Source organism: Phyllostomus hastatus, unplaced genomic scaffold (assembly GCF_019186645.2).
Source record: "Phyllostomus hastatus isolate PE091 unplaced genomic scaffold, TTU_PhHast_1.1 phas_contig_148, whole genome shotgun sequence".
Classification (NCBI taxonomy): Eukaryota; Metazoa; Chordata; class Mammalia; order Chiroptera; family Phyllostomidae; genus Phyllostomus; species Phyllostomus hastatus.
In genome coordinates, this window is record NW_025333607.1 from 17,522,391 (window position 1) to 17,544,699 (window position 22,309).

Sequence of the window (22,309 nt, forward strand, 5' to 3'; positions counted from 1 at the left end):
GTGTGTGGCCTGACTGGGAATCGAACCTGAGACACTTTGGTTCACAGCCTATGCTCAATCCACTGAGCTATGCCAGCCAGGGCTGAGATACAATTTCTTAGACGACAGTCCCTGTGACTTGGTAATTAGCTATGAAGAGTAGGGAGAAGTGAAAGTCTCAAGGGTTGCCAGTTTTAGCAAAATACAGGATGCTTGTTTAAATTTTAATTTCAGATATTTTTAAATAGAAGCAAACTTTTACTGAGCAAATTGCCGTCTACTAGAAACTCAAATTTAACTGGGCATCCTGTATTTTAGCTGGCTACCTTAGCAAAGATGTGTCAGGGCTCTGGACGGGGCGTCTGAAGATGTGCTCCACCCTGTGTTAGCATGGAGATGGTGAGAGGAAGACCAGGTTTCCGTGCGGAGATCGTGAAGTATGTTTTAGACGCACTGAAGTCCAGGTGCCCAGGAGGCACCAGGTACAATGCGAATGATTGACTCGGCCTTTTGATGGTGATACCTGGCAGCCTAGGTAAGAACGGCCGTGAGCATATTTGCGGTGGGAAGTAGTTTGGTGCCTCCGCAGCGTGTGTTCTGTGCTTTGATGTAATCCAAAGACCATCTTTCAGAGAGAGGACTGGACGGGAAGGATGCATTCAGTCTCTTTGTTGTTTTGTTCCAGGTCTGTATGTCTCCCCAGGCAATGCCACCGGCTGCCTGCCTTGTTCCTGCCACACAGCTGGCGCAGTCGGCCACATCTGCGACAGCCGGACGGGCCAGTGCCTTTGCCAAGATGCCTCCACCGCGGGGCCCCGTTGTGACCGCTGCCGGGACCTGCACTTCGGATTCGATCCTCAGACCGGAAGGTGAATGTTTAGGAGAGTCAGTAGTTAAACACTTTTATCTAATGATATTTGCCATTAATTTGAAAATTTGTTTTTTTTACCAAGGGTGACTCTTTTGGCAGTATCTTTTGTAAAATGCAGTAATTTTGTCCTCTTTAATTGGTTGATATGTTTTGATTCTTTGATGTCTACTTTTATTAAACATAATGGTAATCTTTGAGGGTTTGCTAGAGTCCCAATGTGTAGGTTGCTAAACATTGGTAGATGTACCTAAATATCTATTTGGGCCTGGGAATATTTAACCTGATAAAATCCTTTTCCCCTCAAAGAACTTAGAATTTGGCTGTGGAGAAAGTCAGGTAAAGAAATATCCCTAGAAGAAAACACACACACACTACATATATGTATATACATATACATATATATATAATAATATATTATATGTTTTTCATGGCCCCCAAATTTATTGCTTATTTATTGATTTACTGCATCCATTTATGTTACCTTACCTTTCTAATTTAGGCTTAAAGACTGGCAGATAAGAAACATATCTTTGCATTCAGTGATATGATCCCCCCCACCCAGGGTATGGAGTACATCTGAAATGAAATTAACCACTTTTCAAAGTTGCCTTCTTGAATGATCTACTTCTCATGTCCTCTATATTGATGGGCATTTACCTTCATGCATTTGTGTTCATTGCTGTTTTTTTTAAAGATTTTATTTATTTTGAGAGAGAGGGTAAAGGAGGGAAAAAGAGAGGGAGAGAAACATCAATGTGAGACAGAAGCATTTATTAGTTGCCTTTCATACATACACATCACAACCAAGGATGGAACCTGCAACCCAGGCATGTGCCCTAATTGGTAATTGACCCAACAACCTTTTGCTTTGGCGGGCAGTGCCCAACCCACTGAGCCACACTGGTCAGGGCCATTGCTGTATTTTTAAAGATGAGCTGGAATGCCAGTTGCATGAGTTTTGTCTTTTGTTTTTTCCTGGTTAGATTATCAATTTGTCTAGGGTTGGGACTATATCCATTAATTCTTCAGTGTTTTTGTCTCCAAGCAAGTGATATTTTACTCCTTATAAACCATACAAATCTGTTTCTCAGTGTGTGTCTCTCTGTGTGTATGTGTTTATAACGATAATTGCTAATCGCTCAAGGAGTTGGGATGATCGGGCTCTTTCAGCACACTGCCCCCTGCTGCCCACCTTCGGCCACGCACTCTTCATTAACACCGTGATCAGAGTGTGGACTGGGCAACTGGCTAAACTATTGAGGAAGATTCAAACGAGTTAATTTGGCCTTCTACTAACATTCAGTGAGATTTTAAAAATTTCACAATGAACTCCCTGGCTGGCATAGCTCAGTGGATAGAGCATGGGCTGCGAACCAAGTGTCACAGGTTCGATTCCCAGTCAGGGTACATGTCTGGGTTGCAGGCCATGACCCCCAGCAACCGCACATTGATGTTTCTCTCTCTCTCTCTCTCTCTCTCTCTCTCTTTCCCCTTCCCTCTCTGAAAATAAATAAATAAAATCTAAAAACAATTCACCATATTTAAAATATTTAGTAAAATAATTTTTTGTTTTATTACATATTCTTTTTTAATGCATGCTGCTTGAGTTCTGTTACCTTTGGCATAAGGCTCTGTTAGTCTGAGAGCGTCACTGTGCTCTTTTTCTCCCATGCACAGGCTGCAAGAGCGCTAGGGATTCACTGGGCCAGCAACACCCAAAGCGGGCTGCTGTCTCTGGTCTCGCACGTGTACGAAGTTGACTTTTCACTGGGGCTGGTGCTTTCGAGACTTCTTCACTGATTGCTCTCCCCCAGTGTCTCTGACCTACAGTTTTGGTGTATCACAGGCATCTCTGCCAGGTTGTTGCTAAATAATTTTGCAGCCCATAGGAATCTCAGTATTTTCTCTACTCAGGTCCCTTTAGACATGTGGGTCACCCTTTGTACAGGCACTGAGACGATGCCACGCTGTCTCTCTTCCTCGTGGTCCTCATCTGGTCATGAAGAGTAGCCACTGCTCCTTGCTCTGCACCATACTGTTTTCATCACTATAGTTTTGTGTTATATTTGGAAATCAAGAAGTGTGATGCCTCTAGTTTTGTTCTTTTTGTTGAACCTGTGCTTTGCAATTTAAAAAAACTTTAGCACTTTCTATAACTTATAAAAGATCGGAAAAGTCATATAATTGACTTACCTTATATCCACGTGGCAGACAAGGGGGTATTGCCTCATGCAGTGTAGTTAAAGGGTCAGTGAAAGATGAAAGTAAAATTAATTTATGGTTGCTTCTAATGAGTCATGTTTTTTTTTTTTCCTCTGCGACAACTGCTTTATTGTCATTCCTGTTTTTTAAAAGGATTTCTTCTTTGGCTTCCAAGATCTTACTCCTATGATTTGTTTATCGGTCTCTTCTGCTGATTATTCCCCTTTGCTCTGCCCCTTCAGTGTGCATACCTGGATCTGTGATTTCATTCAGTGCGTATGTGTTAGTGACTCTCAGATGTGCTGTCATCCATTCAGATCTCTGCCATAGCCTCTAGGTCTAATGCCAGCGGTCTCTCTGGGTTTTAAATTTAAATGTCCCCCATGCCTCCCATTCCTTTTTAAAATTCTTTTTATTTTCAAATTCTATCTCCTATGATTTTTAAAAAATTTATTGGGGTGACATTGGTTGATAAAATTATATAGGTTTCAGTTAATAGAGCCCAAACTAGATTCCTTTTCTCACCTCTTACAAAAATAAAAATAAAAGTCTCATGCCCTCTCCTGCTGTTATGATCTTGATAAAAGGGATACAAATGCTAACATAGCGATTCCAGCCCGCCCCACCCCCTCGTGAGGGGGGCTCAGGATGCTGTGTGGGTGGGCAGGACTGGCTCTGACACTGAGCCCAGGTGGCCACTGGAGAGAACCACCACATGTAAAGCAGCTTCTCTGAAGGAATAACGCCTCCCATGACGACCACAGGGGCCCCTCCAAATCAGGAGGGCTTGTCCCTTGTTAAATCGGTCCCATGGAATGGCTGTGCCTTGAGCTGACCCTTCCCCCACACTGACGGAGTCCCCTTCCTCCTTCCACTTGGACATGAGCGATCATCAGAGAAGAAGTCCTCCAGCCCAGAAAGCCACAAGGAGAGAGATTCCAAAACGTGACCGTGAGAATGGCTTGAGTTTGTATTTTTGCTCGCCATTGAGAAGAGATAAAAATGGGCTTGATTCTTTTTATGTTTTCCATTCCTTTCCTAAATGACACTGAAGTCTCTTTGTTGACTTCTGGTTGCAACTGTGAATATACGCTAACAATGTCTGTTCTGAAAATGTGTACAATGATGGCTAAAATGTATGGGATTCCATCTAGTATGAGGGCTTTTTGTTTCCTGAAGACAGAAAGTCATTTATTGTCTAAATGTATACAGACATCAGTATAGGAAAATAATCATTGATGCCCTGATGTTAAACTTCTATCGAAGTGAAAGAAAATAAGCTAAAATCAATGAAATGGACCTTGAATCAGGCACTGTGGTAGATGCTTACAAGTGTGAATTTATTTCATTAATTTCCAAACCTCTACAGCAGATTATATTTTATTGTTAAGCAAGGAGAAGACACGAGTGTCACGGCACCTCTTCAATGATTTGGAAAATAAATTAACTTTCTCATCTGTGTTTTTCTATTTATACCTCTAGAGGTGTCTTATTTAGCCCCGCCAGGAAGAACACTCACATCCCTTCCCCTTCTCCACGTTCTCTTCGGTTTCCTGTGTTTTTCAAACTTTTTTTATACTCTCAAGGGCAAAACAAGTAAAGAAAAGCAGGCTCTGCCCTGAAACTACAGCAGTAACAGCAAAAAGGCCCCAGACACAACGATGACAAGCTGGAAAACCATCACCTGTTCCCACCCCAGTGGTTCATTCTTCAAAAGTTACCTCTCACGAGGAAAGGGGACATGCACTTGAAAAAGCCAGTCTGAGTGGGAAAATCACTTCATTTCCCGCTGACACATAAAGCGAACAGGATGTAATCAGTATCAGAAACAATGCAGGCAAAAAAATAAAATAAAAGTCTGCCCACTGAAAAATCAATAAAGCAAAAAATAAAAAAGTATAGAGCATGTGTCTAAAACAAAAACAATGAGACAAAAATGGGCCACATTCCCCTCGTCCCCATCGGTAGTTGACACCCACGGGTGACAGTGCAGTCCCGGGCTGTGTCCTCAAGTTGACCCGCCCTTGGGATTCCTGCTGCCCACACCCCTGGGACTGCTCCCGTGTGTCCGGAACCCCACACATCACAACCCCTAAGGGTAACCCCCTAAGGACTTCTTCCTTCTATACTAATTAGTTGTACTTTGTCCTTCTGTGGGCCTCCAAGGGCCAGCTGCATCACTCCTCGTCTGCCAGCTGACACTCAGGAATCATAATTTTCCTCGAATAGTGGGAGATTGGGGTCTAGGTTGGCTGGGCCACCGAAAGTGGCCTTTCAAAGAGGGCCAACCCTTGAAGAAAAGTGGCCCCTTCCCTGGAGGAGAGGTTAGTTGGGGGAACACCTATGCCAATCAGAAAGGGCTCCAAACAGCTAAACTGTCATTTATTCAACAATTCTTGTGTCTTTGTGCTAGGGATGGAAGAAAAGTCTCTGTCCAATCTCTCCAGTTGGCCTTGAAGCCTCTTTCTGTTCTATTCACTAATAATTGTTCACAATTCTTCTCTAGACTCTCAGTAACTGAGGTCTCGTCCTCCTCTCCTTACTATCTCGGATGGTATCTCCGTCATTCATCTGTCAGCAGGGTGGAGAGCCTGAGAGACTCCAGGCCCTTGTCTGCTCTCCTTGCCGTGTTCCCCCTCGTCCTGGTGCGTTTACTTACTACCTGTTTCTTAGAGCCTGCCCCTTCCTCTCCCTTGCTCCTCACTTCGGTCGCAAATGTCCCTCCTTTAGCAATGTCTTCTCTCTCCTTACCTCTCCGGCTCCGCCTGTCACTGCTTTCCCTTTGTTCTGAATCCGTATCCAACACTCTTGAATTGCTTCTCATTCAACACCTCCCCCTTTGTCAATTTTCTATTTTCTCCCTCCCCAGTTGGCCTGGTTTGTTCCTATTTTACTAAGCACAAACATCTCCAAGATTCCTTCTTCATCCTCCATTCCCTGTCCCCTCCCTTGCCCCCACACCAGATAGCGGCCCCTTTTCCATGCCCTTGAAGAACCTGTGTACATCTTTATTAATATGCTTTTTTCCCTGGCTGGTGTGGCTCAGTGAATGGAGCGCTGGCCTGCGAACCAAAGGGTCAGCAGTTCGATTCCCAGTCAGGGCACATGCCTGGGGTGCAGACCAAGTCCCCAGTAGGGGGCGTGTGAGAGGCAACCACACATTGATGCTTCTCTCCCTCTCCTTCTCCCTCCCTTCCCCTCTCTCTAAAAATAAATAAATAAATAAAATCTTTAAAAATACTCTATTTTTTTAAATTTACATCTCACTAGACTCCGAGCTCCTTGAGAACAGGGCCAACTCTGTGTCTTACTCGTCTTTATGTCCCCAGTGTTACTCCAGCCCTGGAATACAACTGACCCTCCATACTTTTTTTTTTTTATGTTGTTCAATACCTTCAAATCAATTTGGCGGCACCCGTGAGCTGAGGCCCCAGACAGAAGGGAGGCGACCAGAGAGCAACGCCAGTCAAGTGATCTATATCCCGGCACGCATGTCCGGGCCTCCTAAAGTAGCTCTCCCTCCGACGGTGGGGCCCCTGACAACGAAGCGCATTATTGAAACATGGTCCTTTCATTAGCAGTGATGTTTCTGCAAGAGCAAGAAGGAGGATGACTCTTTCTCTTATTGTTGGCTCAACGAGAAGAGGCTCCCTGGAAAGTGGAATAGATGAGACTTGTGATTTAAGGGACAGGGGCCAATTAACTTCTCTCCCATTGTGTCCCGTGAAGAGCGAGGCCCGATCAGCACCATCGCGAGCCGCGGGCCGCCTGTGCGTGCAGATTAGCGATGCTTCCCTTCTGTTTTGTTTACCATAATGAACTGGTCAATAAACATCACAAATTGTTTATCTATATAAATCTTGACAGATTACTCTTTATAAAATCCATTTAGCAAGTGAGGTTTTCCCATAAGGATGAAAAATGAAGATTTTAAACAGATTGTGGGAGAGCTCAGGCTCTGCCAGGAGAGTTGGTGTAATAAAGGTTTCTTTATATTAATATTACAGAAACCATTTATCCTGACAGGATCAATATTGCAATTCGTCTTAGTTTGCTGTTTCTCTCTCAAAGCTTAAAATGTCTTTTCCTTTATTACGTATAATTCTGTTTTAATAAACGTGAGCTCTATCTCATTTAGAAAATGCTCTTGAGGAGTGGTAACTTATAAAAATGACATCAAACTTGTAGCTTATTTGCTAAAGAGTCTTGGAAATGTTTTAAATTATATTTGAGTGGCTGAGAAATTTACAGGAATCATTTTACTTAAGCCTTAATTACAAAATTATCCCCATTGTCCTTTGGGCTAGAAACAAACTATAGTATTCAGAAAAGTCTCCTGTGAACTTGATGCAGATAAAATTCCCTCATAGTGGAGCCAAGCAATTATCACAAGTCAGATAAGTTAGATAGGACCATGGCTTGGATAAGAGACTATAAAATCAGGAATAGTCCCATTGAATTACTCAAAACACTGTCTGCTTTCCTAAGAAGCGATTTATTTATTCCATTTAGATTCAGAACGTAATGCCCCATGGGTATTGACTTAGAGCTGACTTAGAGGTAAGCATGTAGCTGGAAGAAAATAGGAGAGCATCAAGAAAAGGAATTATGCTATGCATTGGAAACTGTTCCTCTAAATGTACTGTATATAAAACGAGCGTGATTGTCTCATGAGTGAATGGTAATAAAAACTGAAATACTCAAGAGACACTTATTTGTGAGCGGTGTGGTGATAAATTATGTACCGGGAGAAGCGTGCTTCTTAGTGTTCCATCTTACCAATCTGACATAAAAAACCTACAAACAACATCCTCTAAGTAATAGCGTATAATGAACTTAAGGGCAAATTAAATATTTTGCTGCTTCTCTAATTCCGTTTTAATTTCAATGCATCATTTTCTTCATCTCCCGTACTTAGGCAGCCCAAACAAAACCTCTATTTGAAATGTAGTTCTGATGCCATGTCCATACATAAAGCACTTCATATAGTTGGTTGTGGGAGAAAAACGTCCTTTTATCATGGTGTAAAGAGGGCACACTCCAGTGTAGTGGTTTTCGAGATAAAGTGTGCTTTATTTATTCCCTAGGTGATATTAGTCCATAAAACAAATTTGCAGCTTATTTAGCAGCCTAGCTTTTATCTGCCTTTTTGAGGGTGTGGAATGATTACCCAAAAGACCACACTGTAGTAATTGCGGTGGGCAAAGCGAGTCCATCCACCCAGCATCTTCATTAGAAAACGGGGCGAGTCTGTAAGGTTGCTATTAAACATATTGTACAGAAAGCCCTTGTTAAATGCGGGTGATCTTCGGACAAGTTCTATTTTTGCTTCTCTAGGACTTCATGGCACCACGATTGCTCATTCTAATGAGTGACATTGTCACAAGTGAAGAGTTTGGAGAAACAGGTTTTAGTGTCTATCAGCAAAATGCCAGAATAGTAATTTTCTGAGGAGCAACTTTGGGTCCAAGAAATATGAGTTGAAGTGAAGTTTTCCCATTATATTTAGAACATTAGCTTCTTTTCATTGGTCGTAGTAACTGTCTGTTCTCCAACCATTCTGGATAGGTGAGTTTAGGGCACAAAATAAACAAGGGAATAGAACATCTATTCAGGCATCATCAGGATTGGCGCATGCCTTCCCTAAACTGTTTTCTTAGTGAAAGTTAGTCTTTATGAAACTAAATATAGAATTTCAAGATTTTTAGGGAAAACAATGATTATTATATCCACTTTCTATCTCATCACTTGATAGATACTTGAAAAGATAATTTGGGGGATGCCTAATCTTAAATTTTAGCTGTCATGAAAACTGTTTTTTGTGAGAAAGCAAAATTCAAAATAATCCATAAGGTGTATTATGTCATGTAAAAAAAGCAAAGAGGTTTTGGGAGGGCTCTCAGTTTACGAGGAGAAGGCTTCATAGAGGTTTTATCATAAGCAGCACTTTGATAAATATGTTTTTTTCTGTTTTGTTTTATTTCATGTTTGTTTGTTTAATCCAAGAATCATTTTCAGCACGTTGGCTAAAACATCTCATCCCATATTGTTATCGGTGGATGCATGTGACTTATGCTATGAATTATTAACCAAAATGTGACTCTCTTGGATGGCTTATTTCTCTTGTTTTCAGATGTCAGCCTTGCCGTTGTCATCTCTCAGGAGCTTTGAATGAGACCTGTCACTTGGTCACGGGCCAGTGTTTCTGTAAACGATTTGTCACCGGCTCCAAGTGCGATGCCTGTGTTTCCGGCGCGAGCCACTTGGACGGCAGCAACCCCTGGGGCTGCAGCAAGGGTGAGTGCCCGGCCGGCCCCGCGCTGGCCCTTGCAGGACGTCCCATGCAGGAGGGGGCCTGCCGCTCTCCTCTCCGTGGGGAACCCCTCAGGAAGGCTAGGTACAGTGTGGACCCGTCAGGGGAGAAATAAAAAAAAATCACACTAAATGACACTGGTATTCTTTTCCCTCGATTAAGTTGTGGAAAATGGCACTATGATAACATTGCAAGGTATGTGCAAGGAACATACCTTGTCGTTAGGAACATGACCAAAGTCCTGCTTTGGAACATTTCTGTCTCTAGGAACGTGACCAAAGTCCTGCTTCACCCCAAACTGAGGGACTTCCTGTGTAAAAATCAGGGTGTCACTGGGCAAGCCAAATGGTGGGTCACCCCACCACACAACACTGTTTCTAGATGATTTTCTCTAGCAAGTGGAAGACTTGTACTTGATTAGGAGTTGCCTGTCCTTCCATCCCACACATTTTGTGGGCACAGTGCTATACTAGTAGTTGTTTGTTGATATCGTAGCGATCGTTATCATTATTTACCATGGCATATTACTGACTCCTGTATGTCAATACCCTTCTCTTCCTACTTTCACTAGCGTTAGTTGTTTAAACCTCGCCCATGTTTCTCATTTTAACTCTCAAAAGCCAAAAATTGCATCTGAGTATCTTTTGACTTCCCAACACCCTTTCCCACTTTCTTGAACGGATTCCACCGGGTCACCCGCAGTCCTGCCATTTAAAACCTACTGCTGATTTTTTAAATATTTACTTCAAGACCGTATGCCCTTGCCTCCTTTCAGGATTCCTAAGAAATGCATGCTGGAAACATGCGGTGAGGACCCTTCTACAACATGTTGTACCATGCGCCTTCTCCTCGGGGTGTCCTGAGCCAATCAGGCATCACGATGCTAGGAAATGCCGCCGCTCAGGACAAATCGTCCTAAGCCAGCAGGCCGGGTACCGTGCTCCCTGTGTTTGAGGAAGGCAGCCGTAGGTAACGGGTGTTGGGCGCCCTGGCAACTGCCCTGGGTATCGAGGGAGCGAAGGGGGAGGGGAGCTAATGATTAAGATGTATTTACATTTTGCGCTTGTGTGCCGTATCGTCACTATCCCGGGTTTCACTGGAACTTCTGGATTTTAGTCTAAGTAAAACTGTAGAAGTTTATGCTATTTTTGAGAAAGGATGATCCTTACCCCATGTATAAATACAGTCTAAACACAACTCTGGCTTTCCTCGAGCATTTAATTAATATTTGTTATTCATTGATTAGTGCTAGAGCTCATTGATTTTTGTGCAACGGAAATCGCTTTGGATGTCAGCTGTACATCATCATTTAAATGGAACGGTGGCAGTATTACATACAACCTACCCAATCTCCGTGGTTTTTGATCGGATCTGCACGAATTTTGTGTGAACGTATTGGCCTCCGCTCCACGTTTTGCGACCTATTCTTGTTTCTGAGACACAGTTGGGGAATTACACTTCAGGCGAGACCAGATAACCCGGTCGCTGGGCGCCTGGCCGACGTTTCTTAGTCGTGGTGGACATCTGGCGTTAACTCTTCTCTTCTCTGGGCTACCCTTTCTCGGTCTCTTCAAAGCCTTCCAGTTGTTAATACTTTAAAAGCTTCCATATTTCTAATTATTCTTTCCTGGACGTAACCATTTCGATGTGTCTCTTTAACATCCTGACCTACAGTGCTGAGCACCCTCCTTCAGCCGCCTGCAGTTGTCGTTGCTGCTCTTTTAGGTTTGCGTTTTAGAAAACTTACAAAACACAGTGCGAAGTTAGAAGCTCAGGCTCAGCAGAGGTAATTCATTCAAAAAAAAATTAGACAGGATCCCCACCTTCACAGGAGCTTGAAACATTGGGAGGGGGGGCTCGGGAAAGCACCCACTGTGGGACTCCTGTGAAGGGAGCCTGCTTTCTTTCCTGCTCCTCTCCGATGCTCCCGTGGTCCCTGATTTTTACCCTAGCAACCACCGGAGCAACCAGCCTCACAAAGACGCCGTGCTATTGAAAGGAACGTAGTGCTATCTATTGTTGAAAGTGTGAACTACCTCGGCTCCCGCTTCCTCTCCCTCCAGCAGATGTCAAGAATGTCTTTTCCTCGAGAATTAGAATGTTTCATGGTGCTTCTCTATACAGTCGGGATACCGGGGGATTATAACTATTATCTTTTCCATTTCCTTAGAGACCACTGACAACAGTTTAGCAATAGCATCTGTGATTTCTTTTTTTTATGATGGGGATTTGGGATAAGAATCCTAAGATGTAATTTTCAGAGTGCAGGAGAATTGATTTGATTTCACGTAAAGTAGTTAGGGCCTCTCTGATAATATGCTTTCTTGTCGTGTGATTTACTTCTTTCCTGTGAATGTTTGTTTCATGCTTTCAGAATGATAGTCATTCCCTTTGATAGGAGGAACAGAAGGAAAACAGGTATTTAATAGCTCTGCTTCCTGTGCTCTTGTGTAGGTAAATTCCAGCTTGCCTTAAACCTCTGGCTGTAAACTTAATGCATTCATATTTATATATGTATATATGCACATATATAGTTATTACTTAATTATATATTACATATGTCTTAATTATTTATGAATCATTTGTGTTTAAGTCTTTCTGATACTCTAGTCTCTACTCACTTTTAGGTTTATCCTTGCTTATCTATCCATCCTTTTATCATTCACATTTTTCTTTATCCCTACTTATCAAAGACGCTCTTATAGCTCTCCTTTTTTTGAGAAGAAATATTTTTATTTTGGTAACATAACCACAACAAAACTTACCATATGGACCATTTTTAACTGCACAGGTCAACAGTACTAAATGCATTCATAATGTTGCACAGCTGTCACTATCATCCACCTCCGTAACTCGTTTCTTCTTGTGAAACTGGAACTCGGTGCCCCTTAAACGGTAATCCCCCCATTCCCAGCCCCTGGCAACCAGAGTTTTACTCTCCACCCCTTTCCTTTTCCTTTTGGGGATCCCATTACTCATGTTGATGCACAATACTCCTCCCATTTTCTCCTAGGTCCCCAGGCTCTGTTCCTTTTTGTTCCGTCTTTTTTCTCCCTCTTTCCTTTAAATTGAGTAAATCCGATTGCTGTATCTTTCAGTTCTATCTCTGGCTTTATCTTCAAGTTTACTGTTTGTTTGCTGTACTCAAGAGCCTGTTTCTATTGATTGCCTTTTTTTTATGAGTACGGTTCACAATTTCTTTGAGTGTGTTGCAATTTTACGTTGAAGACACTTAAGTTGTTAGATTTTTTTTTTTGGCAATTTGCATAGACTTAAGTGGCGGAAAACTTTCTCCACTGTAGCATACAGCTGCTGATGTCTGTAATCAGCTTTTTGAAAAAATTTAATGCTTACTTATAGCCTGGCTGCCTAGGAGGTCATTCTTGTGTCTGAGTCAACTACTGATACGATCAATGTCTGTTGTGTTCGTACACTCTCAGACCACACAGCTTCTGCCAGTCCACGTGCATGGATTGGAAATGCATTCAGGGATATAGCTCGTTCTCAGCTCGCCCTTGGCCTGCACCTCTTGCCAGACTTTCTGGGTTCTTCCTCGTGCACCCACAGTTCCCTCGCTGGCCAGGAGCTGTAGGGAGCTGGTCTCAAACTTCAGTGGCGTTCCCTCACCCAGAATCTCCTGCCTTATGCCCTAGCTAGCTCACTCCTTAGACCCGCGGGGGGCGCGTCCTCCAGGTGGCGGGTCTGTGGGTTTTCCTCGCTGTTCCTAAACGAGACGGCACAGCCCTGAGCTGTAGTCCCCACCCCCAGATGCAGTCGTCAGTGCCCCGTGGTGCCAGAGGTGCTGGTGTTTATAGCCAGCCCTCCTCTGCTGAGACGAACATACTTGGCTACGGAGCAAAAAGGCCACAGACGCTTGTGGTCTCTCCTCGACGCTCTATCAGTTTGTTAAGAATCAATATTCTCCATTTAATTCTCCATTTATTGTCTGCCTATGCGTGCGTTAGAGCTCCCAGAAAGACTTATTTGGATGATTTGTCCAGTTTTCTATCACTATGCTCTTTGTTCTGGTTTAACTAGAAGTACCCTGGTCTCTTTTTATTTTTAAAATATCTCATAATTTTCTAGCTATTGTTCAGTTTCTTCATCTCATCTACGGCAGGCACCATTGGGTTGTTCTCAGTTCCCGTCATCCACTGATTTATGGTGACAGAACGTCGGGCTGCGTGCATGGTCTCTCCTCCTACAGTCAGCCAAGGTCCCCAGTCTCCCGGCTGGGATGGGGAGGGTGACGGTGACATGTGGGGTTCCTGGGCGCAGGGCGTGCCCTCTGTCCCCCCTCTTTGCTTTCCTGCCGCACTGGATGTGGGCTGAGTGGTCATCCGCCTGGGCTGTGTGGACAAAGATAGCCTCTTAGGGACAGCAAAGTAAAAGACAGAGGGAATCTACCGTATTTTTGGACTATAAGACGCACTGCACCGCCCCCCCCCCACCAAATTTGAGAGGAATAATGGTTGTTAATGCTGCTGTTGAGTTCTGTTTACATTTACATTGGTGAAATATTATGTTATTTATGTTACTAAATATTTTTCCACATTTTTTTGCCGCAAAATTTTTTTCCCTATTTTCCTCCTCTAAAACCTAGGTGTGTCTTATGGTCCGAAAAATACGGTAGATGCCTGTGTCACAGGCACAGTACTGGCAGCCTTTGGTGAGACAGACGGACACACGTTGGTGCACACACACTCATTTTATACTCGTCACAACCCTGAGGGGGCGGCGTTGCCATCCGCTTCCTATAAAACGGGGAGAAGCTCAGGGGGCCTGTTCGGAGTTTGACTACGGACATGCAACTACCGAAGGGCCCAGTCCGAGATGGAAGCTCATGGCTCCTAGACAGATGGACGCGGCCACACAATATTATACGTGCTTCCTTCCTTACATGGGAGCCGGCCATACGCAAAAACCATTGTGGCGATTTTGGTGAATGAATACATGATCGTTTTCTCAGAAGTCGACTCTCAGCCCATGAAGGGGAACTCAGGTTAACCCTTGCCCAGGATGTCATGTGAGGTTCGAGTGGCATCAGGGCGCCTGACCCTTCAGGTCCGTGAACGTGCTTCTGTGAGTGCCGAGTAGGCACTGTTCACTCCCACTGTCGGCCCGGACAAGGCTGTGAGGCCATCCTAACAGATGTTTGTCAACTTCAAAGGTTTCACAGAGCCTGTGTGTGTGTGTGTGTTGGTGCCTGGGTTTGTTGCCAGTGAAATTTTCACGCAATGCCAATCGTTTTCAAAACCCCTTGACATGGGACTGAAACATCTCCCTGTCTTTTGGTCACCCTGAAAGTTTTTCACTGTCCTCGGAACTAGTCTGAAGGCCGGTTTTGATGGCTTGAACCCTGAAATCTGCTGAATTCCTGATCACATGCAGAGCTTTAGATGCAGTCATTCATAATCACTAAAAAAGTATTAAATTGCAAGGGAGGGCAAGGCTCTCCATGCTACAGATGGGACACGATCTTTGTGGTCCCACCAAGGACAACGGGATTTAAAGCCTTAAATTAAAATTCACTGCAAGATCAAAGGTCCTGTCAGCGTTCAGCCAAAGTGGCCATGTCAATTATGGCAAACCCACACATTCAAAAATATAAAGTGTTTGGAAGTAATTCTCTTTTCATTGTCATTTTGAGATTGTTATGACACTTGTCCTTTATCTAAATAGGCATATGGAGAGTTAGACTTTTAATATAACAATGCAAATTCTAAAGAAGAAGAGATGTAAAGGGGAAGAGTGAGAGTGTATCTAGTTTGAACATTTTTCTTTCAAACTATGACGTCAGTATTATCTACCACAGGGTTAGGGACACTATCTTTAGGAAGCGCATGAATAATATATGAAATTTTGTGTATTTCAAAGTCAGTGCTCTTGAAACGCTTTCATGAAATGTTACTATTAGATTACATCATGTCTTTACAGTGGAGTGCATCACTCATGAATACAGAAAAGTCAGTAGTAGCTCCGAGCTGGAAGTCTTTACCTGGTGAGCAGGATGACTTCACGTGACCACGCCACACTTCCCTAGCCTGCTGTGTCTCCCAGGAGTGCCCAAGGCCAGCACCAGCACCAGCACGCTCTCTTGCCTTCTGACTTGCAGTTGGCTGCAGCTGCTCATGGGAACCTGCCCGTCATCTGCAGGGCTGTTGGAAAGGGAAGTCAGAAGATTTAACACCCAGCTCCTCGTCTCAGTGTAGGAGTGGCCTGGGACTGGCGGCACCTCAGTCTGAGTGGCCCCAGCCCCTGCCTCGTGATCCTCACACCGGCCCCTCAGTGCTGAGCCCCATCAGGCTAGGGAGAGTGCCTGGAACGAAGTCCACAGAGCAAGCCTGGCTGCCGATCTTTAGAAAAGACCTGCTTACAAATTTGGCTTTGGCTGGCTTCTGGGAACCTGGGTTCCATGAGGGTTCCCACCACCCCTCCAAACTAGTAAGAGTGGCTCATTGTCCCTTACATTTTATCCAACCAAAAGTTTATGCTTAACATGTGCTATCTTTCCAGGCATCTGTCTGTAAGAGCAGCCCCCACACAAACCCGGGGCACTGAGTCTCTAATGAACTCCCCGGCTGGAAACACTTGGCAGGCGCTCACACGACACATTGCTGGGGGAATTAAGCAGATCCTGTGTGCCTGGAAGTGGCTGCCTTCCCTGGAACTCACCCATGTGCCTTTCCCTTTGTTAATTGCACTGTCTCCTTTTGCTGGAATAAAGATTAGCCATGAGTGGGGCTATAGGATGAGTTGCTTCTGTGAGTTCAGATCCCTGGAGGTGGTCGTGAGGACCCCTGACATAAATAGTCGAAGACCTCGGCTGTTACCATACTCTAGGATGCTGCTCCCCGTCTTTATACTTAGCCCTCCTTCTTGAAAATAGTGTCTCTATTAAGTTCTTTATGAAATCACTTAATTTGCATGTGCTCCCTCTTTTCTCCTATATCCCCATCGCCTCGTGATTGCAGACAGTTCATATAAAATATTGATAATTATTTGATTGGTTTGTTTCTGTACATGTCTTAAATTTTCCTTAAAGAGATGAATGGTTTTAAGAAATAAGACAGCACAGCAACCTGTGTCTTCAACATCTCATTTAACGAGGAAGTGTGATTGGGCTGTGGCTCTCTCAGCAGACGGAGGATGATGCGTGTGTGACACCAGAGGAGAGTGAATAAATGTGGTGTAGTGTCCTTAAAAAATAGACATTCTTTTTCTGCTTCATGCTTATAGCAAAAAAAAATGCAGGCTTACTCTCAAAAATAGGGAAACTAAGGAAAATATACAGGGATAGAAGACAGTGTTTTCATGGTCTACTCAAAGTATCCCTCAGGGAGTGAAACGGATGCTCTCGTGCGCCTGAAAGAAGCAACCGTATTATCTGTAACCATCATGGCGCCTCTGACAGGGGCTGATGCGTTCACGCTTTGCATTCAAATTGTCTTTTGCTAATATTTGGACTATTTAGCATTCATAACATCCACAGCTATTTGTATGACCAACTATTATCCTTTTTTACACTGTGCTCTGTGAAGCAAGAGGAGGTATTGTGCTTAATGCAACGGAAAACTTCCTTTCAGAAACGCCAACATCATGCTACGTAAATTTCAAGTGTCAGTGGATCTTATTTATGTCAAAATTTAAATTAATTAAAGAGAAAAGAAGTGCTTTGCTTCCTTGGATAGTTACTCACAAGAAAAAAAAAGGACAAAGGAGTGCTGAATGTAAACTTTGTGGGTTCCCCCCACAATTACAAATTTGTTATATGCTTACTGATAAAAAGCTTTATTTAAGTAATTCATGATATATACCCTTCGTTTATTAATGTCTCGGTCAACCACATGTCTCCTTGATAAAGTAATCGCGAATCAGAAAGACCTCTTTGCTGGATATCTTACTTCACTTTACTTGTGTGCTTATTGATTGCCTTTGCTAATAAATGCTCTCTCCATTGTAATTTAGCTCCGTCCCATCAACCCCCTCCCAGAGGACAAGTTCAAAGTTCTTCTGCTATCAATCTCTCCTGGAGCCCACCTGATTCTCCCAATGCCCACCGGCTTACTTACAGTTTATTCAGGGATGATTCTGATATCTACACAACTGAAGATCAATACCCATACAGTGAGTTTAAAGATTGGGGGATGGAAAGATATAATATTCTGGGAATTGATACATTAGTTAAGTTCTTTGACATGGAGGATGGATGTTGTGGTTTCCTCTGTCTAGCACAGAGTATTTCCAGCAGAGAGAGAATTATGAATCTCTTTTTTTTTAATTTGAATGATTTTTTCATTTTATTTATTTTTGTTTTTTTTTCAATTCAAGCCACAGAAGAGTTGTAAAAACTCTCATGTACCTTCCACCGAGATCACACAGCTGCTTTATTGCTGTCGTCATTGTGATTATTGCTCCCGGACCATTCGAGAGTGGATTAAAGACACCATGACACTTAACCCCCCAATATTTTAGCCCGAATTTCCTAAGAACAAGGAAATTCTCTCATATAATCACAGAGCAGAGGTCAAAATCAGGAAACTTAACAAAGACATAATACTCTTGTCTAATGTATGATTCATGTTAAATTTTTGTCAATTGTCCCATTATTGGAAGTGTTTTTTTTTTTCTTCTGACCCAGGATCATGCATTATCAATCTCACTAGTAGGCAAAGAGATGCAATAAATGAGATGCTTCTGATTTGATATGCCCTTAACGCTTATTAAATTCTTAAAGATGAAAAGAAACAGACCCGTCCAGCGCTGATGAGGATGAGAAGCAGCTGGGATTGACCTAAACCGCAGGCATGTCTGTGTGGGTTCAGCAGTACAAACTCTCCCACAGGATAAACTGTTAAAACATGTGGAAAAACTTCCCCTTTTGACTCAGCAAATTTAATTTTGGAAATATCTGAAATGAATAGTTATCGATGGACACAAAAATAGATTCAAACCTACCCTGTATGTAATAACAGAATATTGGAAAAATTCAGACATTCAAAAACTTTTCAATAAATTATGGTAACTGGATTGATAAAATCTTGATACATCATGAAGTTAATTATAGGAGATGATTGCCTTGTATCTCAGTTTACATTAATGAGTGGAAAATGTTTACAATGTATTGTTTAAGGTAATTAAGTGGTATTAAAAATAATCTATGAATTAGCCCTGGCTGGCGTAGCTCAGTGGATTGAGCGCGGGCTGGGAACCAAAGTGTCCCAGGTTCGATTCCCAGCCAGGGTACATGCCTGGGTTGCAGGCCACGGCCCCCAGCAACCACACATTGATGTTTCTCTCTCTCTCTCTCTCTCTCTCTCTCTCTCTCCCCCTCTCCCCTCCCCCCTTCCCTCCCTAAAGATAAATAAATAAATAAATAAATCTTAAAAAGAAAAAAAATCTATGAATTATATTGTAATTGAAAAATATATGAAATCACTGCAAGACTTACAAAAACTAACCTGTAGTTTTCTCTGGCGTAAGGATTGCCGGAAATTCACCCAATATTTCCACTACGTGAATTCAGCGCCTAGAATTCTCAGGGTGAGCGTAGATGGCATCAGCATGGCCTTAGACCGCGGGAGGGAGTGTGCGAACAGACAGGAGTCCTCTCCTGGCGTCTGTCACGTTTACAAAGATTTGGGAGGAGCTTACAGAACTCAAGCTGTTGACACACATTGTTAAAAATGTATTTACTCGTGTTTTGGATAGGGTTTCCCCAAAGACACAATGAAAAAACAGAAAATTCTCCTTCCTTCCGGCTCTGTCCTGTCTGCTGTTTGCCTGTTGTCATGTTCGGCTACAAGACAGTTTAAGACACTCGTTTAAGAAACACGGGAACAGTGATGCCAACTCATGGTTCCGTGCTGTTCTTTTTGTTTAAGGCCCGATTTTCCAAACTCTCGTTTAACATGTTTAATTCATTATAAAAGTATACAAAGCTGGGAAGAAATACTAAATTCCCATAACCTTCCTCAGGATATTAGAAGGATGCCTTCTTTTAGCATATTGATGGACTTTAAAACTTCTGCATAGCAGGTGCTTTTATTTTGTATATATTATCACAGGTTCCACATCACACCTCAGTCTGAGTGGCTTGCACCTTCATTACAGTGTCCGGCATTTTCTGCTAACTCTAACTGTCTCTTCAGTGCTCCAAGTCTTCTTGGAAGTTAATGGAAACCCTGAACTTCATGATGCAGATTGCAAGGGAAATGAACATCTGTCTGCATCTGCCACATTGGCAAAGCACCCGAAAAACCTGCTACCAGAGTGTTCCTTTTCTTCCAAATATCAGCATGATCCAGGTGTCCTGAAACGTAAACTTTCGTGATAGGGGAAGAGCAAGTTATAAAAATATCGAAGTGATTTCGATGATGACTGACAGTGCCACTGCTTGAACTATGTCTGAAGTGGCGAATTAGAGTCCCCCTGTTTTCCATCCAACTTTATTCAGCAATGACACTAAACCTTCCTTATGCGCTCTCAGTCCAGAGGCTCACTGCCCACAGGAGCATACTGGGATCTGTTTCATAGAGCAGTACATGTGAGTGCTGAAGTCTGGCGCTTTTCCCTTACTGCACTATTACAGAATCCAAACAACAGTTTCTTACATAATAAACGCATGCTCATTCACTAATCAGGCATTTAAATAATCCTATTATACAAGGTATTATTTCCTAAAACCTTATTTTTCATTAAAAATGCTACTTCTGGCATTTTTTGACAGTCACTATAATTAATGATGTGAAAATTATCTGCATGATGGCCTTTGAACAGTAAGAACAATTGGTTCACGCTGTCAGAACTTTGCATCATTTTCAGTAATATCTTCGTGTTTATTACTCTATTTCCAGTGTGTGGGTAACATGTGTAATACGAAAAGGAAACAGTACTTGTGTTCAGTCAGATGAACATAAAGCTTTGGGTTAAATAAAGGCATTTATTTGGAATTATAGGTAGGGAGTCATTGAACTTTTCAAAGAAAATTAATAGTGTTGACATCCAAGCAAGTTTGATCATATGGTTGAGACTATTATAGAATTCCTTGTCAGAATAAAAACTTTTCCTGGCTGGCCTAGTGCACTCTGGGATTCTGCAGGGCAGTAGTTCCCAACCTGAGGTCATGACCACTGGTCCATTATCACTTCTAGACCTTGCGGATTATTGGCTATTAGTAAGGGCATGCTGATAATGGTGGAGTGGTTCTAAAGTTTCTGGGTCAACATTTTAAAAATAAGGTATAGTCAATGGTTTTCCTAAATAAAATTTCACTCCTGTGCGTGCTCATAAGCTCGCATATGTAGAAGAGACAGGTGAAGTCAAGTTAGTGTATTGGGAATTATACCTAGCTAGCACCTGGTGTTGTCTCCTGTGCAGCCCCCATCTGGGTTGCACGCAGGTGTTTCCTACGTTACAGGTGTGACCAGAACAGCTAGGGTAGGGCACTGCCCTCTTTTAGTAGTAGTAACATTTTAGGGGTGGTCTGCACCTCACGTTATTTTTTTCTACTTGAGTTTAAAATCGAAGGAGACCTAGGCATGAGAATCCAGGAGATGGATATTTAAAATAAAAACCGATCTGTATTACAACAAAAGCCAGGCTGGAGGATGTGCCTTCTCTGCTGCAGGAAGACAAGAGAAGAATCAATGGACTGATCGGAGTGCGCCTTGATTTCGCTTCCCCCGCCCCCCAAATGCACAATCAGTGAAGCCAGTCCTCGTTTGGAATATCGTGAGCAGGGAGATGGTCCTCAGGTGGAACTTGAGGGAACCGCTCCCGCAGGGAACCTGGATGACTACTTTGACAGTGATGTAGTTTAAGTGTAGAGTTCCAGACAGTGATGTATATCTTCGAGAAGCCGAGGTCTTCATTTCTACCTTTAATATCATTATAATTTATTATTCCATACCGCAGCGAAGGACCAACGCAGTGAGTGACAGGGTGGTTCTTCTGGGAAACACACATAGAAAATACAGGGAGGGGGTAAGGGAGAAAACAAGAGATGGGATAAAGAAACAGTTGTTTTTAGAAGGCTGTGAATATTACTGCCTGGAAAAATAAATTGAGCGTATATGGAAAATTATTCATTCATCCACTTATTCATTCAATACACTTTTATTCAGTGCTTACGCCAGACCAGGAGGTGTCTGAGCCACTAGAAATACCAGGATGAGAAGGGCAGTTCTCATTATTGAGAGGGGAGATGGATAAGGAAACCATGTGGCTTCTGTGTCCTACTTGGACTCTGGTGCAACACTCGACATATTTTCCTGCAGACTCTGCAATGACACACCTAAAGAATGGGAGAATTACCCTTCGCTCAGATGTTCACTGCCTTAGCCCAGCCAGGCTACTATTTAACAAATACCACAGGGTGAGTGGCTTATAAACACCAGAAATGTATTCCTTTAAGCTCTGGAGGCCAAGGTCAGGGTACCGGCATGGTCAGAGTCTAGTGAAGGTCCTGTTCTGGGTTGCAGACTGCCGAGTTCTACCTGGTCCTCACATGATCGACGACAGGAAAGGCCTTTGTGGGACCCCGTTTATCAGGGCACTGATCTCATTCAGGGGTTCACCCTCTTAGCCTAATCACACCCCAAAGGCCCATCTCTTAACATTCCCACCTTGGTCATTAGGTGTCTAGCATATGAACTTGGGGAAGATACAAACATTTCACTGATGGCATTCGCTTCTGCGTTTAGTCTTCAACTATTTGCTTCTCTCAACTAGCATGGTGGTACTAGGGGAAGGACAGTTTCCCTCTGGCTTTAGCTTCTCTGCACCATTCAGAGGGTGCTGGCTGGTCTCCACCGCTGACACACTCACAGCACCAATGTTGGATCCATGAAGGTGGTGAACACACACTCATTTTCAGCTTGGTTAGGTCCTTGTGAACTCGCCACTACCCCGGGCTCGCCTGAGCTCCTTATATTTGCAGACAC

General features: G+C 43.1%; 1 protein-coding gene across 1 annotated transcript in view; it reads left to right on the plus strand.

Moving 5' to 3' along the window:
* USH2A (usherin) overlaps nt 1–22,309 on the plus strand; it is a 516,227-nt gene that overhangs the window by 111,563 nt on the left and 382,355 nt on the right. Inside the window, exons 14-16 of the mRNA XM_045859450.1 lie at nt 665–848; nt 9,186–9,349; nt 17,334–17,492. Coding sequence (XP_045715406.1) covers nt 665–848; nt 9,186–9,349; nt 17,334–17,492 — 507 coding nt within the window. The remainder of the gene's footprint in view (nt 1–664; nt 849–9,185; nt 9,350–17,333; nt 17,493–22,309) is intronic.